The 17421-nt window shown below is 44.5% G+C and overlaps 1 protein-coding gene across 1 annotated transcript in view; it reads left to right on the top strand.

Annotated features, from left to right (window-relative positions):
* VWF (von Willebrand factor) overlaps positions 1-17421 on the top strand; it is a 236274-nt gene that overhangs the window by 139588 nt on the left and 79265 nt on the right. Inside the window, exons 29-34 of the mRNA XM_075344246.1 lie at positions 130-249; positions 338-481; positions 1747-1890; positions 2484-2648; positions 6657-6700; positions 16300-16477. Coding sequence (XP_075200361.1) covers positions 130-249; positions 338-481; positions 1747-1890; positions 2484-2648; positions 6657-6700; positions 16300-16477 — 795 coding nt within the window. The remainder of the gene's footprint in view (positions 1-129; positions 250-337; positions 482-1746; positions 1891-2483; positions 2649-6656; positions 6701-16299; positions 16478-17421) is intronic.

The raw sequence follows: 17421 nt of genomic DNA on the forward strand, positions 1-17421 counted from the left end.
TTTGTAATACCTTTTCACAGTAAAGTGATTGATAAAATGAATTCAGATTAGCTATATTTAGACTATTCTATATTAATAATGAATAAATGTTGACAATTTGTTGTCTTGATGTTTTTTTACCCTTTCAAGTACCATGCATAAAACAGATGGATGTCATATTCATGCTGGACAGTGGGTTGAATGTCAAAGAATCAGAATTTGAGAATATGAAAACATTCGTGAAAAATTTTATTAAAAAGGCTCATATTGGTAAGAATAAAAATGTATTTATCTATCTCTCTCTCTATCTATCATTTCCCTCTATATCTTATCGAAATACCACCTCTTTTTTTTCAAGGTCATGAGGCAACACAAGTGGCCGTCCTTCAGTATGGATGGGCACCTAATATGGAGGTTGCATGGACAGACCCTCAAGAAAAGATAAGTCTCATTAAAGCAGTGGACAACATACAAAAAATCGGAGAAGGATCCAGCAGAATTGGTAAGTTGAAAACAGTCTATTTTTTTCCTTAGTTTTTTATATGTTGCCACATTTTTTAGCACACGGATTAGACATACTAGGCTGGATCAGGCCTAGTAGGCATATCAGTAGGTGCCCATTGCGATACCTACATATTTTTAGAGATACCAGACTGGATCAGGCCTTGTAGGCATATCAGTAGGTACCCATTGCGGTACCTACACATTTTTAGAGATGAACAAAAAAATGAAAAATTGTGGTTTAAGGTATAACAATAAATGCTTTATTAAGTGGAAAATGTCACTTAATAAAGCATTTATTGTTATCCCTTAAACCACAATTTTTCGTTTTTTGTTCATTATTGCCTGTGGTGGGTTACTTATTTTGCTGCTTTACATTATGATATGCCCTGTCAAAGAATTTTGGATCTTTTTTTCTGTTAACATTTTTAGAGGTTCTAGACTGGATCAGGCCTTGTAGGCATATCAGTAGGTACCCATTGCGGTACTTACACATTTTTAGAGATACCGGACTGGATCAGGCCTTGTAGGCATATCAGTAGGTACCCATTGCGGTACTTACATACTTACACATTTTTAGAGATACCGGACTGGATCAGGCCTTGTAGGCATATCAGTAGATACCCATTACGGTACTTACACATTTTTAGAGATACCGGACTGGATCAGGCCTTGTAGGCATATCAGTAGGTACCCATTTTGGTACTTACACATTTTTAGAGATACTAGACTGGATCAGGCCTTGTAGGCATATCAGTAGGTACCCATTGCGGTACCTAAATGTTTTTAGAGATACCGGAGTGGATCAGGCCTTGTAGGCATATCAGTACATACCCATTACGGTACCTACACATTTTAGACATTTTTTTTACCTAATAAAGATCTTTATGTGAAATTTAAGTAATGTTTTTGAATATGATTGTATACCTTGGCCCTTGAAAGCCAAGTGTAGGAGAGGTGGAGAAGTGGTGACATCCCATCCCACTAGTCATATGGTAGAAAGCATATATAAATTTGTTCTGTTTCTAGCTTTGCCCATGCAGCCACAGAAATTAACTTTAAAAGTGTCCATAGTGTCATGTTTCATGCTTGTTTGGCCAACAACCTTAACTGCATAGGCTATAGAAAACAAAATGGCTACTCCACACTTGGATGTATACAAATATTCTAGTGCCCCAATTTATAGCAGTTCATATGTGATTTATTATATCAATCAATGTTAAATAAAACATTATATATTGCGTATGTTTTTTCTTTCTTTTATAGGAGATGCATTAAATTTTGCTGTCCAGAGCGCCGTGTCAGATTTACATGGAGCCAGACCGCTATCTTCTAAGATCGCAATCGACATTGTAGCAGACAAGTCCTCAGATCAAGTGGACTACGCCGCCACATTTGCAACAGCAAACTGTAATATTACCTAGATTATTATACTATTTGAGGATTTAAAGGGAATGTCCTGCTGGACTGAGATGGTTTTAATATAAAGAAGTCAGTTAATATTTTGACCCTGAGCTTAAGGGGGTGCTTTGAATTACTATAGGCACCATATGTTCTAATATATTTATACTGTATGAATTATACTCTCTACAGGAGCCAATAGACACAATGGACACTGTTTTATGTGCACTGTGTGATATCATAATGAAATATGGGGCCGGCCAGTGCTATCCTCAGCAGTATTAGCCAATTTCAAAGGGTTTCAGATCCATGAGCTATGGCTAGTAGTTGATCACAATGGCTTCTTTTGAGAAACAGCTTATCCAGACTCCTTAGGGGTGGGACTTTATTGTAGTTAGCCAATCAATAGATTTAGAGGGTTTACATGTAATTGCAATGTCATATACTGAATGTTTTCATAAAAAAAATTGTTTACACACATTACATATTAATTTCTGCATCTTATGCTCTTGGCAATTGATTTGTGAAGGGCATACAGTTAGATGTTGTACATTGAAACCCACTCATATGTTTTTATAAAACACTCTTCATTTGTATTTCAGTGGTATCAGTTTTTCCAATCGGTGTTGGATCCAGGTATGAGGATGATGAACTGGTAACGCTTGCTGGGCCGTCTGGAAACCATAAGATCACAAAAGTGCAACTTTTTGATGATTTGCCAACCATGCTGTTATTACGGGATGACTTCATCAACAAACTCTGCATTGGTGAATACGTACTCATTATCAATAAATGTGTAAATATTAAAGGAATCAATCTATCTATCCCTCTATCTATCTATCTATCTATCTATCTATCTATCTATCTATCTATCTATCTATCTATCTATCTATCTCTCTATCTATCTATCTATCTACAGTGCTGGCCAAAAGTATTGGAACCCCTGCAATTCTGTCAGATAATACTCAGTTTCTTCCTGAAAATGATTGCAATCACAGATTCTTTGGTATTATTATCTTCATTTATTTTGCTTGCAATGAAAAAACACAAAAGAGAATGAAACAAAAATCAAATCATTGATCATTTCACACAAAACTCCAAAAATGGGCCAGACAAAAGTATTGGCATCCTTAGCCTAATACTTGGTTGCACAACCTTTAGCCAAAATAACGGCGAACAACCGCTTCCGGTAACCATCAATGAGTTTCTTACAATGCTCTGCTGGAATTTTAGACCATTCTTCTTTGGGAAACTGCTCCAGGTCCCTGAGATTTGAAGGGGGCCTTCTCCAAACTGCCATTGTGAGATCTCTCCACAGGTCTTCTATGGGGTTCAGGTCTGGACTCATTGCTGGCCACTTTAGTAGTCTCCAGGGCTTTCTCTCAAACCATTTTCTAGTGCTTTTTGAAGTGTGTTTTGTGTCATTGTCCTGCTGGAAGACCCATGACCTCTGAGGGAGACCCAGCTTTCTCACATTGGGCCCTACATTATGCTGCAAAATTTGTTGGTAGTCTTCAGACTTCATAATGCCATGCACACGGTCAAGCAGTCCAGTGCCAGAGGCAGCAAAGCAACCCCAAAACATCAGAGAACCTCCGCCATGTTTGACTGTAGGGACCATGTTCTTTTCTTTGAATGCCTCTTTTTTTTTTTTTTTCCTGTAAACTCTGTGTTGATGGCTTTTCCCAAAAAGCTCTACTTTTGTCTCATCTGACCAGAGAACATTCTTCCAAAACGTTTTAGACTTTCTTAGGTAAGTTTTGGCAAACTCCAGCCTGGCTTTTTTATGTCTCGAGGTAAGAAGTGGGGTCTTCCTGGGTATCCTACCATACCGTCCCTTTTCATTCAGACGCCGACGGATAGTACGGGTTGACACTGTTGTACCCTCGGACTGCAGGGCAGCTTGAACTTATTTGGATGTTAGTCAAGGTTCTTTATCCACCATCCGCACAATCTTGCGTTGAAATCTCTCTTCAATTTTTCTTTTCCTTCCACATCTAGGGAGGTTAGCCACAGTGCCATGGGCTTTACACTTCTTGATGACACTGCGCACCGTAGACACAGGAACTTTCAGGTCTTTGGAGATGGACTTGTAGCCTTGAGATTGCTCATGCTTCCTCACAATTTGGAGTCTCAAGTCCTCAGACAGTTCTTTGTTCTTCTTTCTTTTCTCCATGCTCAATGTGGTACACACAAGGACACAGGACAGAGGCTGAGTCAACTTTAATCTATGTCAACTGGCTGCAAGTGTGATTTAGTTATTGCCAACACCTGTTAGGTGCCACAGGTAAGTTACAGGCGCTGTTAATTACACAAATTAGAGAAGCATCATATGATTTTTCAAACAGTGCCAATACTTTTCTCCACCCCCTTTTTTATGTTTGGTGTGGAATTAGATCCAATTTGGCTTTATGACAATTTTTTTTATTTATTTTCATTGAAGACAAATTAAATGAAGATAATAATACCAAAGAATTTGTGATTGCAATCATTTTCAGGAAGAAACTGAGTATTATCTGACAGAATTGCAGAGGTGCCAATACTTTTGGCCAGCACTGTATCTATCTATCTATCTATCATCTATCTATTATTTATCATCTATCAATACTATATACTGTAGCTGTATATATATATATATATATATATATATATATATATATATATATATATAAAAAAAATCTTGTAATTTTTACACTGGCCACTAGGCCTAATTTAAGACCCCAACTTCCTGTTTGGCACATGGACTTTATCATCCATAGACAGACTTCATCTTTATCTTTTGTATAGAAGCCCTTTGAGCAACAAATCTAAGCATGCTCTGAGGTCATTGTAGAGGAGGAGGAGGAGGTGAGCTGTGACATCACCTTTTGTGAGTGGGGATTCCTGTGTTATCTAATATATATAGAAATGTTATCAGTCGTTGTACAGAAAGGAAATGACATCCAGTGGCATAACTAGAGTTCGATTGGCCCCAGTGCAAAATTTGGACCTAAGCCCCTCCCCACTTTGCATGTTAGTCAGATGTATATGCCTTTATAGCGCTAGTGCTCGAAATCCTGTAAAGACATGTTTTTTCCCCCTCCTCCTTTATTATGTAGTAATGTCCCCCATCCCGTACCAATGTCCCCCATCCTGGGCCCCTACCTGGCAAGTATGTCTCCATCGTGGTAAATATATCACCCATCCTAGCCCCCTTTCTGGTATATATGTCCCCCATCCTGGAATATATGTCCGCATCTGGGCCCAGTCCTCTGTGACCACAATCCTTATACACCTGGTGGCATCACCTGTTGTGAATGGTGAATACTGTGTTCTCTACTGTATATAGAGGTGTTATCAGTCATTGTAGAGGAGGAGGGGGTGAGCTGTGACATCACCTATTGTGAATGGTGGATACTGCGTTCTCTACTGTATATGGGTGTTATCAGTCATTGTAGTCCAGTCTGTGATGATAATGAGACTGCTGAGAAGTCTTTCAAGTACAGGAAGTATTAGTTTAGCATGAGGCCCAGTGACCAGTGTGAAAATTTAAGGATTTTTTTTATATATACAGTAGATTGGTTATTTTTGGATGACCCATTTAACGCGCCAACAGGGTCGGGGGGTTACTCGTCACCGGGCCGCGGTGCTTCTCTGCTGCTGGGACCCCTTGCCCAGTTCCGTGACCCAGGCGGGGTCAATAAAAGACGGGGATGGGGATGATGGGAGTAGTTGTTCGTGACACCACCTGTGGTGTGCGGCCAATATCAGCCGCAGCTGCGGGATCGCTTCTCTCTGCTGGGGCGGATGACTACACAGCTCGGATGGTACGGCTCTCCACAGGCTGAGCTATGCCCCAGGGAGGATGTTGGTGGTAGTAGTCTCTCAGATGCTCATAGCGCTGTGGCGCGATGTTGAGGGCGCCGGCAGTAACAGGATGACACAGATGGTGCAGTTCAAGGTCTTTTACTCACTGGTCACACACTGATGTTGGAAGTGATGATTCCTGCTGTGATGGGATCCAGCCGATCCCGGATACTTCAGAGGTCGTGACCGGCGGTCCCTTCTGTTAGTCTCCTGTTGATGGACACCCTCCACCCCAGTCCTGGACCGTGGAACGGGTTACGGACACCTGCTGCACTCCCTGCGAACCCTGGGATCCCCTTTCTTCCTAAGAACCCGGGTCGAGGCTGCAGCTCCAGACCACAGGCCCCAAACTGTTCGTTTTCTGCCTGCTCCACTCCTCCTAAGTGCGACCACACATGGACACTGTGCGGTGCTGACTGCCTACTGAGTGTAGGATGGCTCCTAACATCCCAAGTGGATTCCATGCCTCCCGGGTTCATACACTAGTGGGCATGAGGTCCTATTCCTCATGATGGCCACCCCTAGCCCGGTCCCAGTAACAGAACCCCCATGTTATGTGTTGGTTGAGTGTGGTTGTGGTGGTTACCGGTGACAACCTCCTCCGTATCCACGATGAATACTGCACCTCGGGTGAGGTGCAGTACCCTGTGGCCCCTGAAGCCTCAGGGGTGCCACACATCCACCATATAAGCAATAAACTTATTGGTGTATACGATACAAAAAAAAATCCAACTACTGATCTCATAAGAAAAGTGGAAAGTTTAAATGTTTTCCTTATGTTAAGTTATCGGTTTTAATGCCATAGCGCTATCCAGGTTATTGTCCAGTTCAGGCCCTTCTATTAAATATACCATTTTTCCCTGTAATTCTCCAATTTATTTATAAAGCTGATTAATCGTGCAAATGTCCTCGCTGATTTTCTCTTTCAGATTATATTAAAGTTTGCATTGACGAGGGTGGAAATCCAAGAAAGGTATTTATGGTTCATTTTCATAGGTTTATATAACATTTTATAATAAGTATTTATGACGACTAATTGCCTATTTGAAGAGGAGGTTTTCTCAGAAATACACGGTGATGAATGATTGGGGCCTACCTAATATACTGTCACCGGCTGTACACATCTCTAATGAAATACAACCAAGCTCATCACAGCATTCCCATGGGGCCGACCTACGCTGTATATGGCCCCACTACAGACCTACCATGGGGCTGACATACGCCGTATATGGCCCCACTATATACCTACCATGGATCTGACATAGGCTGTATATGGCCCCACTACATACCTACCATGGGGCTGACATACGCCATATTTGGCCCCACTACAGACCTACCATGGGGCTGACATACGCCATATATGGCCCCACTACATACCTACCTTGGGGCTGACATACGCCGTATATGGCCCCACTACAGACCTACCATGGGGCTGATATACACCGTATATGGCCCCACTACATACCTACCATGGATCTGACATACGCCGTATATGGCCCCACTATAGACCTACCATGGGGCTGATATTTGCCGTATATGGCCCCACTACATACCTACCATGGATCTGACATATGCCGTATATGGCCCCACTACAGACCTACCATGGGGCTGATATACGCTGTATATGGCCCCACTACATACCTACCATGGGGCTGATATACCCCATATATGGCCCCACTGCATACCTACCAGGCGGCCGACATACGCCGTATATGGCCCCATTATATACCTACCATGGGGGTGACATAGGCCGTATAGGGCTCCACTATATACCTACCATGTGGCCGACATAGGCCGTATACAGCCCCACTATATACTTACCCTGGAGGCGACATAGGCCGTATAGAGCCCCACTATATACCTACCATGGGGGCGACATAGGCTGTATAGAGCCCCACTATATACCTACCATGGGGCCGACATATGCCATATATGGCCCCTCTACATACCTACCTTGGTGGTGACATAGGCCGTAAAGGGCTCCACTATATACCTAACATGGGGCCGACATATGCCGTATAAGGCCCCACTATATACCTAACAACTAATTTATCCAGTGTAAAGTGATCATACATCTCCTTTCTCATGAGTGTCATGTTGTCAGGGAATTATTTGCATAATCCCCTATAGAGCGTCTAGTAGACAATACATCCCTTTTCTTAATAATATTGACAGGCTCAAAACATTTTACCTAACCTAAACTAATTTTCGGTGGATTGTACTGGCTCTTAGTAAAGGGAATCCATCAGAAGGTTTTTTGCTATGTAACCTGAGAGCAGCATGATGTAGGAGCTAAAAGCCTGATTCCAGCAATGTATCACTTAGTTTACTGGGTGCAGCAGTTTTGTTAGTATCACTGTTTTATATGCTGCAGATCTGGCAGAGATCGGAATGCTGAAATGTGTATAACCCCGCCCACACCACTGATTGGCTGCTTTTTATATACAGGTGGGGGTGTGGTTGGACCAGGAGGCATGAGACATTTAGTCTTGTAGTGATAAACTCCTGCTGATAAAACATTGATTGTATTGAAACAGCAAAACACAGCCCAGTTAAGTGACACATCGCTGGAATCAGGCTGTCAGCCTCTACATCAGGGGTGGGGAACCTTTTTACTGCCGGGGGCCATTTGGAATTTCCTACTAACCTTTGGGGGCCGCACAACATTATCAACCTGAAAAATAACCCTGCTATATTTGGTCAAACGATTAACTCACCCCTATTGTGGTGGCCGGAGCTGCTTCTCTTTGGTGCAATTGTAATGTTCGGTGATATTGATCATCTTGTTTCTCACAGCTGCTTTTCCAGGTTTGTCTCTGTCTGGAGATGCTGGGGGCATACACATCACAGGAGGGGCCAGGGCGCATAAATTACAGGAGACACTGGGAGTACACATCACAGGAGGGGCTGGGGCATATACATCACAGGAGGGGCTGGGGCATATACATCACAGGAGGGGCTGGGGCATATACATCACAGGAGGGGCTGGGGCATATACATCACAGAAGGGGCTGGGGCATATACATCACAGGAGGGGCTGGGGCATATACATCACAGGAGGGGCTGGGGCATATACATCACAGGAGGGGCTGGGGCATATACATCACAGGAGGGGCTGGGGCATATACATCACAGGAGGGGCTGGGGCATATACATCACAGGAGGGGCTGGGGCATATACATCACAGGAGGGGCTGAGGCATATACATCACAGAAGGGGCTGGGGCATATACATCACAGGAGGGGCTGGGGCATATACATCACAGGAGGGGCTGGGGCATATACATCACAGGAGGAGCTGGGGCATATACATCACAGGAGGGGCTGGGGCATATACATCAGTAGGGGGCATGGACAGCCCTGGCGGTGGCACAGACATGACTGGGGACACGCACAGCACTGGGTGGCAGCACGCACAGCACTGGGTGGCAGCACGCACTGCACTGGGTGGCAGCACGCACTGCACTGGGTGGCAGCACGCACTGCACTGGGTGGCAGCACGCACTGCACTGGGTGGCAGCACGGACTGCACTGGGTGGCAGCATTAGGGAGACAGACAGGTCTGGGGGAACATAGACATCAATAGGAGAGCACGGACTGGGGAGCATAGAAAGCAGTGGGAGGGTACAGACAGCAGTAGCGAGTTAAGAGCACTGAGGGGTGGCACACAGCACTGGGGAGCATGGACAGCATAAGGGGGACACAGGCAGCACTCACCGTGGCATGGACAGCACTGGTGGCAGCATGGACAGCATTAGGTGGTGCGGACAGCACTGGTGTGGGGGCATAGACATCACCCAGGGGGTACAGACAGCACTAGGGGGGGCACGGACAGCAGTGAGGGGTTACACCGCGCTGAGGGGGTACACAGCACTGGGGTGTACACAGCATTAGGGGGTACACACAGCACTAGGGGGTACACACAGCACCTGGGGGTACACAGCACTGGGGGGTACACACTGTACTAAGAGGTACACAGCATGAGGGGGTACACACAGCACGAGGGGGTACACAGCACGAGGGGGTACACAGCACGAGGGGGTACACACAGCATTAAGGGGTACACAGCATTAGGGGGTACACACAGCATTAAGGGGTACACACAGCATTAAGGGGTACTCACTGTACTAGGGGGTACTCGCTGCACTAGGTGGTACACACTGCACTAGGGGGCACATAGCACGAGGGGGTACACACAGCACTGGGGTGTACACAGCACTAGGGGGTACACACAGCACCTGGGGGTACACACAGCACCTGGGGGGTACACACTGTACTAGGAGGTACACAGCATGAGGGGGTACACACAGCACGAGGGGGTACACAGCATGAGGGGGTACACACAGCATTAAGGGGTACACACAGCATTAAGGGGTACACACAGCATTAGGGGGTACACACAGCATTAGGGGGTACTCACTGTACTAGGGGGTACACACTGTACTAGGGGGTACACACTGCACAAGGGGGTACACAGCATTGGGGGGTACATACAGCACGAGGGGGTACACACAGCATTGGGGGGTACATACAGCATTGGGGGGTACACACAGTACGAGGGTGTACACAGCACTGAACGGGGGGGGGGGGGGGCAGCGATGGGTTGAGTACTCGCAGTGAGGGGGAGGGAGAGTCTCACACACACACACAGCAGGTCCGGGAGGCTGGTAAACCTGCTGCAGCTCTTCTGTGTGACTTTATCGCAGCGTGCTGCTTACCCGCCCACCAGAGCACACATGCCGGGGATAAGCCTAGAATGTATGGGCTGCAGTCAGGTCCTGGAAGTCAGGATCTGGAGAGAGCCCGTACATTCTAGCATCTACCCACAGGGCATCAGGCTGTGGGATTTAAAGGGCCGGCAGCCGGGAAAAGCGCGGCTGCCACCAAAGCACAATGGTCCCCGGGAATGTGCCCGGGGGCCGCATAAAAAGTCGTCACGGGCCGTATACGGCCCGCGGGCCGGAGGTTCCCCACCCCTGCTCTACATCATAGTGCTGTCAAATTACATAGCAAAAACTTGCTGGCAGATTCCCTTTAAGGGGACCAGTTGAGCATGGAGAGTTATTGGTAATACTCCATGGTGAAAAAAATATCTCTTTATCATTGGAAGTAGCCAATGTCTAACTTTTGACATAACCATGGCTATTAGCTATCCCATCAGGGCTCTTTAAGAGGACCAACCACCAGGATTTTCCTATATAAATTGAACCAAGTGCTATACTGGCACTATCATGCTGATTCTATATATACCTTTAATTGTGAGATCGGATGTATAGTTTCTGAAATATATTCAAGTAAAATTTGTGAAATGCACTGTTACTTGATTGATAGGTGCAACGGAATATCTAATAGGTGGGTTGGGTTTTGCTAGTTATTCCTGCCCCTGTCTGCCTGCCTGTCCTTATCCCTCTGTATTAACAGAGACAGGGGGAGGAAAGACAGACAGGCAGACGACATGGGTGGGAATAATTAGCAAAACCCGACCCACCTATTAGATATTCCGTTGCACCTATCAATCAAATAACAATGCATTTCACAAACTTTACTTGCCTGTATTTCATAAACTATACATCCGATCTCACAACTAAAGGTATGTATAGAATCATAGAATCATAGAATGTTAGAATTGGAATGGACCTCTTGGGTCATTTGGTCCAACCCCCTGCTCAAAGTAGGATTCACTAAATCATCCCAGACCGATATCCGTCGAACCTCTTTTTAAAGACTTCCATTGAAGGAGAACTCACAACCTCTGGTGGCAGACTGTTCCACTCGTTGATCACCCTCACTGTCAAAAAGTTTTTTCTAAGATCTAATCTGTGTCTCCTCCCCATCAGTTTCATTGCTTCTAGTCTTTCCTTGTGAAAATGAGAATAAAACTGATCCCTCTACAGTGTGACAGCCTTTAAGATATTTGTAGACAGCTATTACGTCTCCTCTCAGTCTTCTCTTTTGCAAGCTAAACAATCCTAAATCCTGTAACCGTTTTTCATAGGACATGGTTTGCAGTCCAGTCACCATTCTGGTCACTCTTCTCTGAACTTGCTCCAGTTTGTTGATGTCTTTTTTAAAATGTGGTGCCCAGAACTGGACACAGTATTCCAGATGAGATCTGACCAAAGAGGAGTAAAGGGGGATAATGACTTCACGTGATCTAGACTGTATGCTTCTGTTAATACATCCTAGAATGGTGTTTGCCTTTTTTGCTGCTGCATCACACTGTTGACTCATGTTCAGTCTGTGATCTATTAGTATACCTAAGTCTTTTTCACACATGCTTTTGGATAGCTCTATTCCTCCCATGCTGTATAGAATCAGTGGTATAGAATCAGCATGATACCGCCAGTATAGCACTGGCTTTAGTTTATATAGGAAAATCCTGGTGGGTGGTCCTCTTAAAGTGTAAAAAATAGACTTATTGGGTAGCTACCTACTATAGGTAGCACTAGTGAGTTTTCTTTCCTTTTGGGAGCTAATTTACATGCATATTTTGTTTTCACTTTGAGCATTGGCAATAAAACCATACTCAACTGGTCTCCAATCAAAGCCAGTGCCCACCCAAAATGAGTTCAGATTAGTTCCACATTTTGGGGCGGCTACCCTCCAGTAAGTGGCGATATATGGAGCTCCATGTTCCACTTGTATAAGTGAGAATGAAATCGTTGGGCACAACCTTGAGCTGTAAATCTCTAAGCGGCCCCATGCGTGACGTCTAAAAAGAAATACTGACATGAAATATTTTTGACTAGATTAGACAGGTAAATATTCTGTTTGTCTTAGGCGGACACAATACAGAAACTATTTACTATATACACTCCCCCTGATGATTCATATGAGTCCGGGGGTGGCATTTACCTGCCCACCTTCACTACAAGGTACAGAAACAAAGGCAAAGAGTACAAAAAGTCCATGTCTTTCTGCATAATCCAACAATCCAGGTTCTTTCATTTTCATCTTGATTTTGCATTATATATATGGCTGAATGCAAGCTTTATTTTACATATTTTTTTTGTATAATGATTATAATATAAATATACAAATTATATAGAATTGTCGGAATCCCTTTAAATACATAGGAGTCACTAATTATTGATAATTATCAGTAAGTAAGTAGTGACTCCTGTGTATGTGAAGGGATTCCAACAATTTTGCTTTTTTTTGCCCCCTCCCCTCAGTGATTTGAATATAGTATAGTAAGGACAAGAGACGGACAGGAGTAAAATTACATGTCCACTTTATCATGGCATCTAAAATGGCCACAAGCTCGTCTCATTTGGTAGATATTGTGATAAATAATCTACAAATCATTTAAAGTAAAAATTATTATTTTGTGATTAGTAAAACTCACTCACAAGGACCGGCCACTAGATGTCGCCTTCTGCTTTTGTAATCAGCAGAGACATCTAAAGAGATTACAGGAAGTGTAGGGCAGGTCTTTGTCTCTTTACAGAAAGTGGAGACAGGTCTTTGTCTCTACAGGAAGTGGGGGCAGGTCTTTGTTTCTACAAGATGTGGGGGCTGGTCTTTGTCTCTACAAGATGTGGGGGCTGGTCTTTGTCTTTACAAGATCTAGGGGCTCGTCTTTGTCTCTACAGGAAGTGGGGGTGGGTCTTTGTCTCTCTACAGGAAGTGGAGGCGGGTCTTTGTCTCTCTACAGGAAGTGGAGGTGAGTTTTTGTCTCTCTACAGGAAGTGGGGGCTGGTCTTTGTCTCTCTACAGGAAGTGGGGGCGGGTCTTTCCCTCTCTACAGGAAGTGGGGGTGGGTCTTTGTCTCTCTACAGGAAGTGGGGGTAGGTCTTTGTCTCTCTACAGGAAGTGGAGGTGAGTCTTTGTCTCTCTACAGGAGGTGGGGGCAGGTCTTTGTTTCTACAAGATGTGGGGGCTGGTCTTTGTCTCTACAAGATGTGGGGGCTGGTCTTTGTCTCTACAAGATGTGGGGGCTGGTCTTTGTCTTTACAAGATCTAGGGGCTCGTCTTTGTCTCTACAGGAAGTGGGGGTGGGTCTTTGTCTCTCTACAGGAAGTGGAGGCGGGTCTTTGTCTCTCTACAGGAAGTGGAGGTGAGTTTTTGTCTCTCTACAGGAAGTGGGGGCTGGTCTTTGTCTCTCTACAGGAAGTGGGGGCGGGTCTTTCCCTCTCTACAGGAAGTGGGGGTGGGTCTTTGTCTCTCTACAGGAAGTGGGGGTAGGTCTTTGTCTCTCTACAGGAAGTGGAGGTGAGTCTTTGTCTCTCTACAGGAGGTGGGGTCGGGTCTTTGTCTCTACAGGAAGTGGGGGCAGGTCTTTGTCTCTACAGGAAGTGGGGGCAGGTCTTTGTCTCTACAAGATGTGGGGGCTGGTCTTTGTCTCTACAAGAAGTGGGGGTGGGTCTTTGTCTCTACAGGAAGTGGGGCCGGGTCTTTGTCTCTCTACAGGAAGTGGGGCCGGGTCTTTGTCTCTCTACCGGAAGTGGGGGTGGGTCTTTGTCTCTCTATAGGAAGTGGAGGCGGGTCTTTGTCTCTCTACAGGAAGTGGAGGTGAGTCTTTGTCTCTCTACAGGAGGTGGGGGCGGGCCATTCCCTGATGAAGCTTTGGTGAAATGCGCATTGGAGGCATAAGAGGTCACACTCAGAAGCTGCTCAAGTAAAAATGGGTAATTTAAAATGATTAACTTTCATTGATTTTATGGGCTCTCACTAATAGGGGTGGTGTTTGTATATTAAATATAACAGGTTATATACAATTCACCTTATCATGAGAAAAATGCATTTGTGTGTGCCTGAGTGAGGAAAAAAAAAAAAAAATTTTGCATAGATGCATAACTTCTTACTTGGTATATGTACCTGACTGACAGCTATTTAGCTGCGGTATTTTTCTTGATCCAGAGATTCAATCTAGTGAAGATTTCAATTGCAGTCAGGTTCAATGGCACACACAAGTGCGCACCCACCCTTTGATGTTCCTCTGCTCTATTTGGAAGAGGCTAAATAAAATGGAGGATTAACCCCTACATATCCTCTTGAGGAAAAGTAAATATAACAGTCATCTTTCAATATATAGAGCAGATCTTAATTAATTTTGACATAATATGACTGGAAGAATGGATCCAGTCAATAAGTGCTAAAAATAATGAGACCAGAATTTGTGTAGGTTATCCTAAAAAATATACATAAAAATAATTTGAGCATATCTCTGTGTGAACCTGTTTATCCTGGACTATGAGTTATTGCCTGTGACCTTGTATGTGCTTTTTATGAGATCAATTTTTGTACTATGTTTCTTTAATTATAATAAAGTGAATATTGCTAATTTTTTGCAAAAAAATATACTATTGCATCAGAGACTCCCTTTTTTCTTGGTTGTGGTGTTTTCAGGAGGTGGGGCGGGTCTTTGTCTCTCTGCAGGAAGTGAGGGTGGGTGTTTGTCTCTCTACAGGAAGTGGGGGCGGGCCTTTGTCTCTCTACCGGAAGTGGAGGCGGGTCTCTGTCTCTCTACAGGAAGTGGTGGTGAGTCTTTGTCTCTCTACAGGAGGTGGGGGCGGGTCTTTGTCTCTGCAGGAAGTGGGGGTGGGTGTTTGTCTCTCTACAGGAAGTGGGGGCGGGTCTTTGTCTCTACAGGAAGTCAGGGAAGATCTTTCCCTAACTACAGGAAATGGGGGCTAGTCTTTGTCTCTCTACAGGAAGTAGAGGTGGGTCTTTGTCTTTACAGGAAGTGAGGGAAGATCTTTGCCTATCATCAGGAAGTGGGGGTGGGTCTATGTTTCTCTATACGAAGTGGGGCGGATCTTTATCTCTACTAGAGGGAGAGACAGGTCTTTGTCTCTACAAAAGGTGGGGGTGGATGTTTGCCTTTATACAAAAAGTGGGGGCATCTCTTTGTCTCTCTACAAGATGTGGGGACAGGTCTTTGTCTCTACATGAAGTAGGGGTGGGTCTTTGTCTTTCTACAGGTAATAAGAATGGGTCAATGTCTCTACAGGAAATGGAGGAAGATCTTTGCCTACCATCAGAAAGTGGGGGTGGGTTTATGTCTCTCTACAGGAAGTGGTGGTGGGTCTATGTCTCTATACAAGAAGTGGGTCTATGTCTCTCTACAGGAAATGGGGGTGGGTTTATGTCTCTCTACAGGAAGTGGGGGTGGGTCTATGTCTCTCTAAAGGAAATGGAGGTGGTCTTTGCCTCTGTACAGGAAGCATGTAGGTGAAACAGAGAAGACGGCATTGAGTTCAGGGCAATCACACCATTGGACAATGGCAGGGCCTTGACATGCTGGAAGATGACAGAAATCAATTTCTGGCTCCTCTGATGCTGACAGAAGGCAGATGAGGAGGAACCACCCACATAGTGGATTGTAGGTTACAGGGCAGGAGAATCGGTACAGTTCTTGAACATACTTTAGCATGTCCACCAGAGACAACTTTAATTGGTTGTGGGACATGTATTAAGACCACGGGAACACAGAGTTTTACGGGCAGGATATTTCTGTTCTGGAGGTTAGACTACACTGATGGCTCATTGGCCATTCCCGATCTAGTCATGTGTTGTATTTACTACAAAGGTCCATTCACTTGAGTCTTCACTGCTTTTCTTCACGTAGACCGGAGATACTTGGATGTTACAAGACTCATGTCACAAAGTCACATGTCTGGAAGGCGGCATAACCAAACTAAGCAACATCGGAGTGGACTGTACGAAGATACCACAACCAATGTGTGACAACGATCTACCGGCCATAAAGATTAAGGAGAGGTGCGGATGTCGATGGGTGTGCCCATGTAAGTGCTGCATTTCCATTTTTCAATCGTAAGCCATTTGTTAAAGAGGCTTCCACCACCCAAAAGTTTAAAAATGTTAATTTTACAAATAAATTACCTTTTCAGTAACTTATTGATTTGATAATTGAAAAAGTGTCAACCAAACTGGCCGCTCTTTCTGTAACTTTTAGACAATATGGTTGCTAGAACAGGACAGAAAATTGGCAGACAGGTGCTACTCCCTTTCGACCATTGCTTACTTCTAACCTAAAAATAGTAGAAAAGGGGAAGAGAAAGTAGAGCAAGAAGTGACTGCAGTATCATACACAAGATGTGTTGTAAGGTGTAGACATCGAGATACTTACTGTAGGTCTGCATTGGAGCTGTATACAGATAATGGTAGGAGATTTGTAGTGAAGACTATTTACGCAGTTTCTTTATTTTATTGCAGTTGCACTAGAGCAATGGAAAAAATTTGCGGTGAAAATGAATATGCTTTTTAAACGGAGCCTATCATGCTCAAAACAACATTTACCTGCAGATATGGGGTTGATCTACATACAGGCAAATGGCATTAAAATCCTGCCTGGCTGCCTTACTGGAGCAGCAGCTACAGGGACAAAATGAAATTAAATCTTCCCTGTAGCTGCTTGTGTAGCGCTGACATCTATACAGGGACACAGACTTGCTCACTGCCTCAGCCGGATCGCGTCCTCCCCCACACTTCCCCAGCCATCCACGTGTGCTGCTGCTTCCCTCCCCTCCTGAGCCTTGTACATGCAGCGCAGAGTTCCTAGCAGTGCATCTAAGATGCACGCACGCACACCGGCCCTCCTATTAAAGGTCCAGCATCTAATTTCTAAGGCTGAGAGGCACTGTGTATTTAAGCTACTCTCCCATTAGGGGAGGTGCCTGCGCAAAACCTTCAGTTAGTTAGTATACCAGTCTGCTGATAGCTAATTGTC

This window comes from Anomaloglossus baeobatrachus, chromosome 4, assembly GCF_048569485.1.
Source record: "Anomaloglossus baeobatrachus isolate aAnoBae1 chromosome 4, aAnoBae1.hap1, whole genome shotgun sequence".
NCBI lineage: Eukaryota > Metazoa > Chordata > Amphibia > Anura > Aromobatidae > Anomaloglossus > Anomaloglossus baeobatrachus.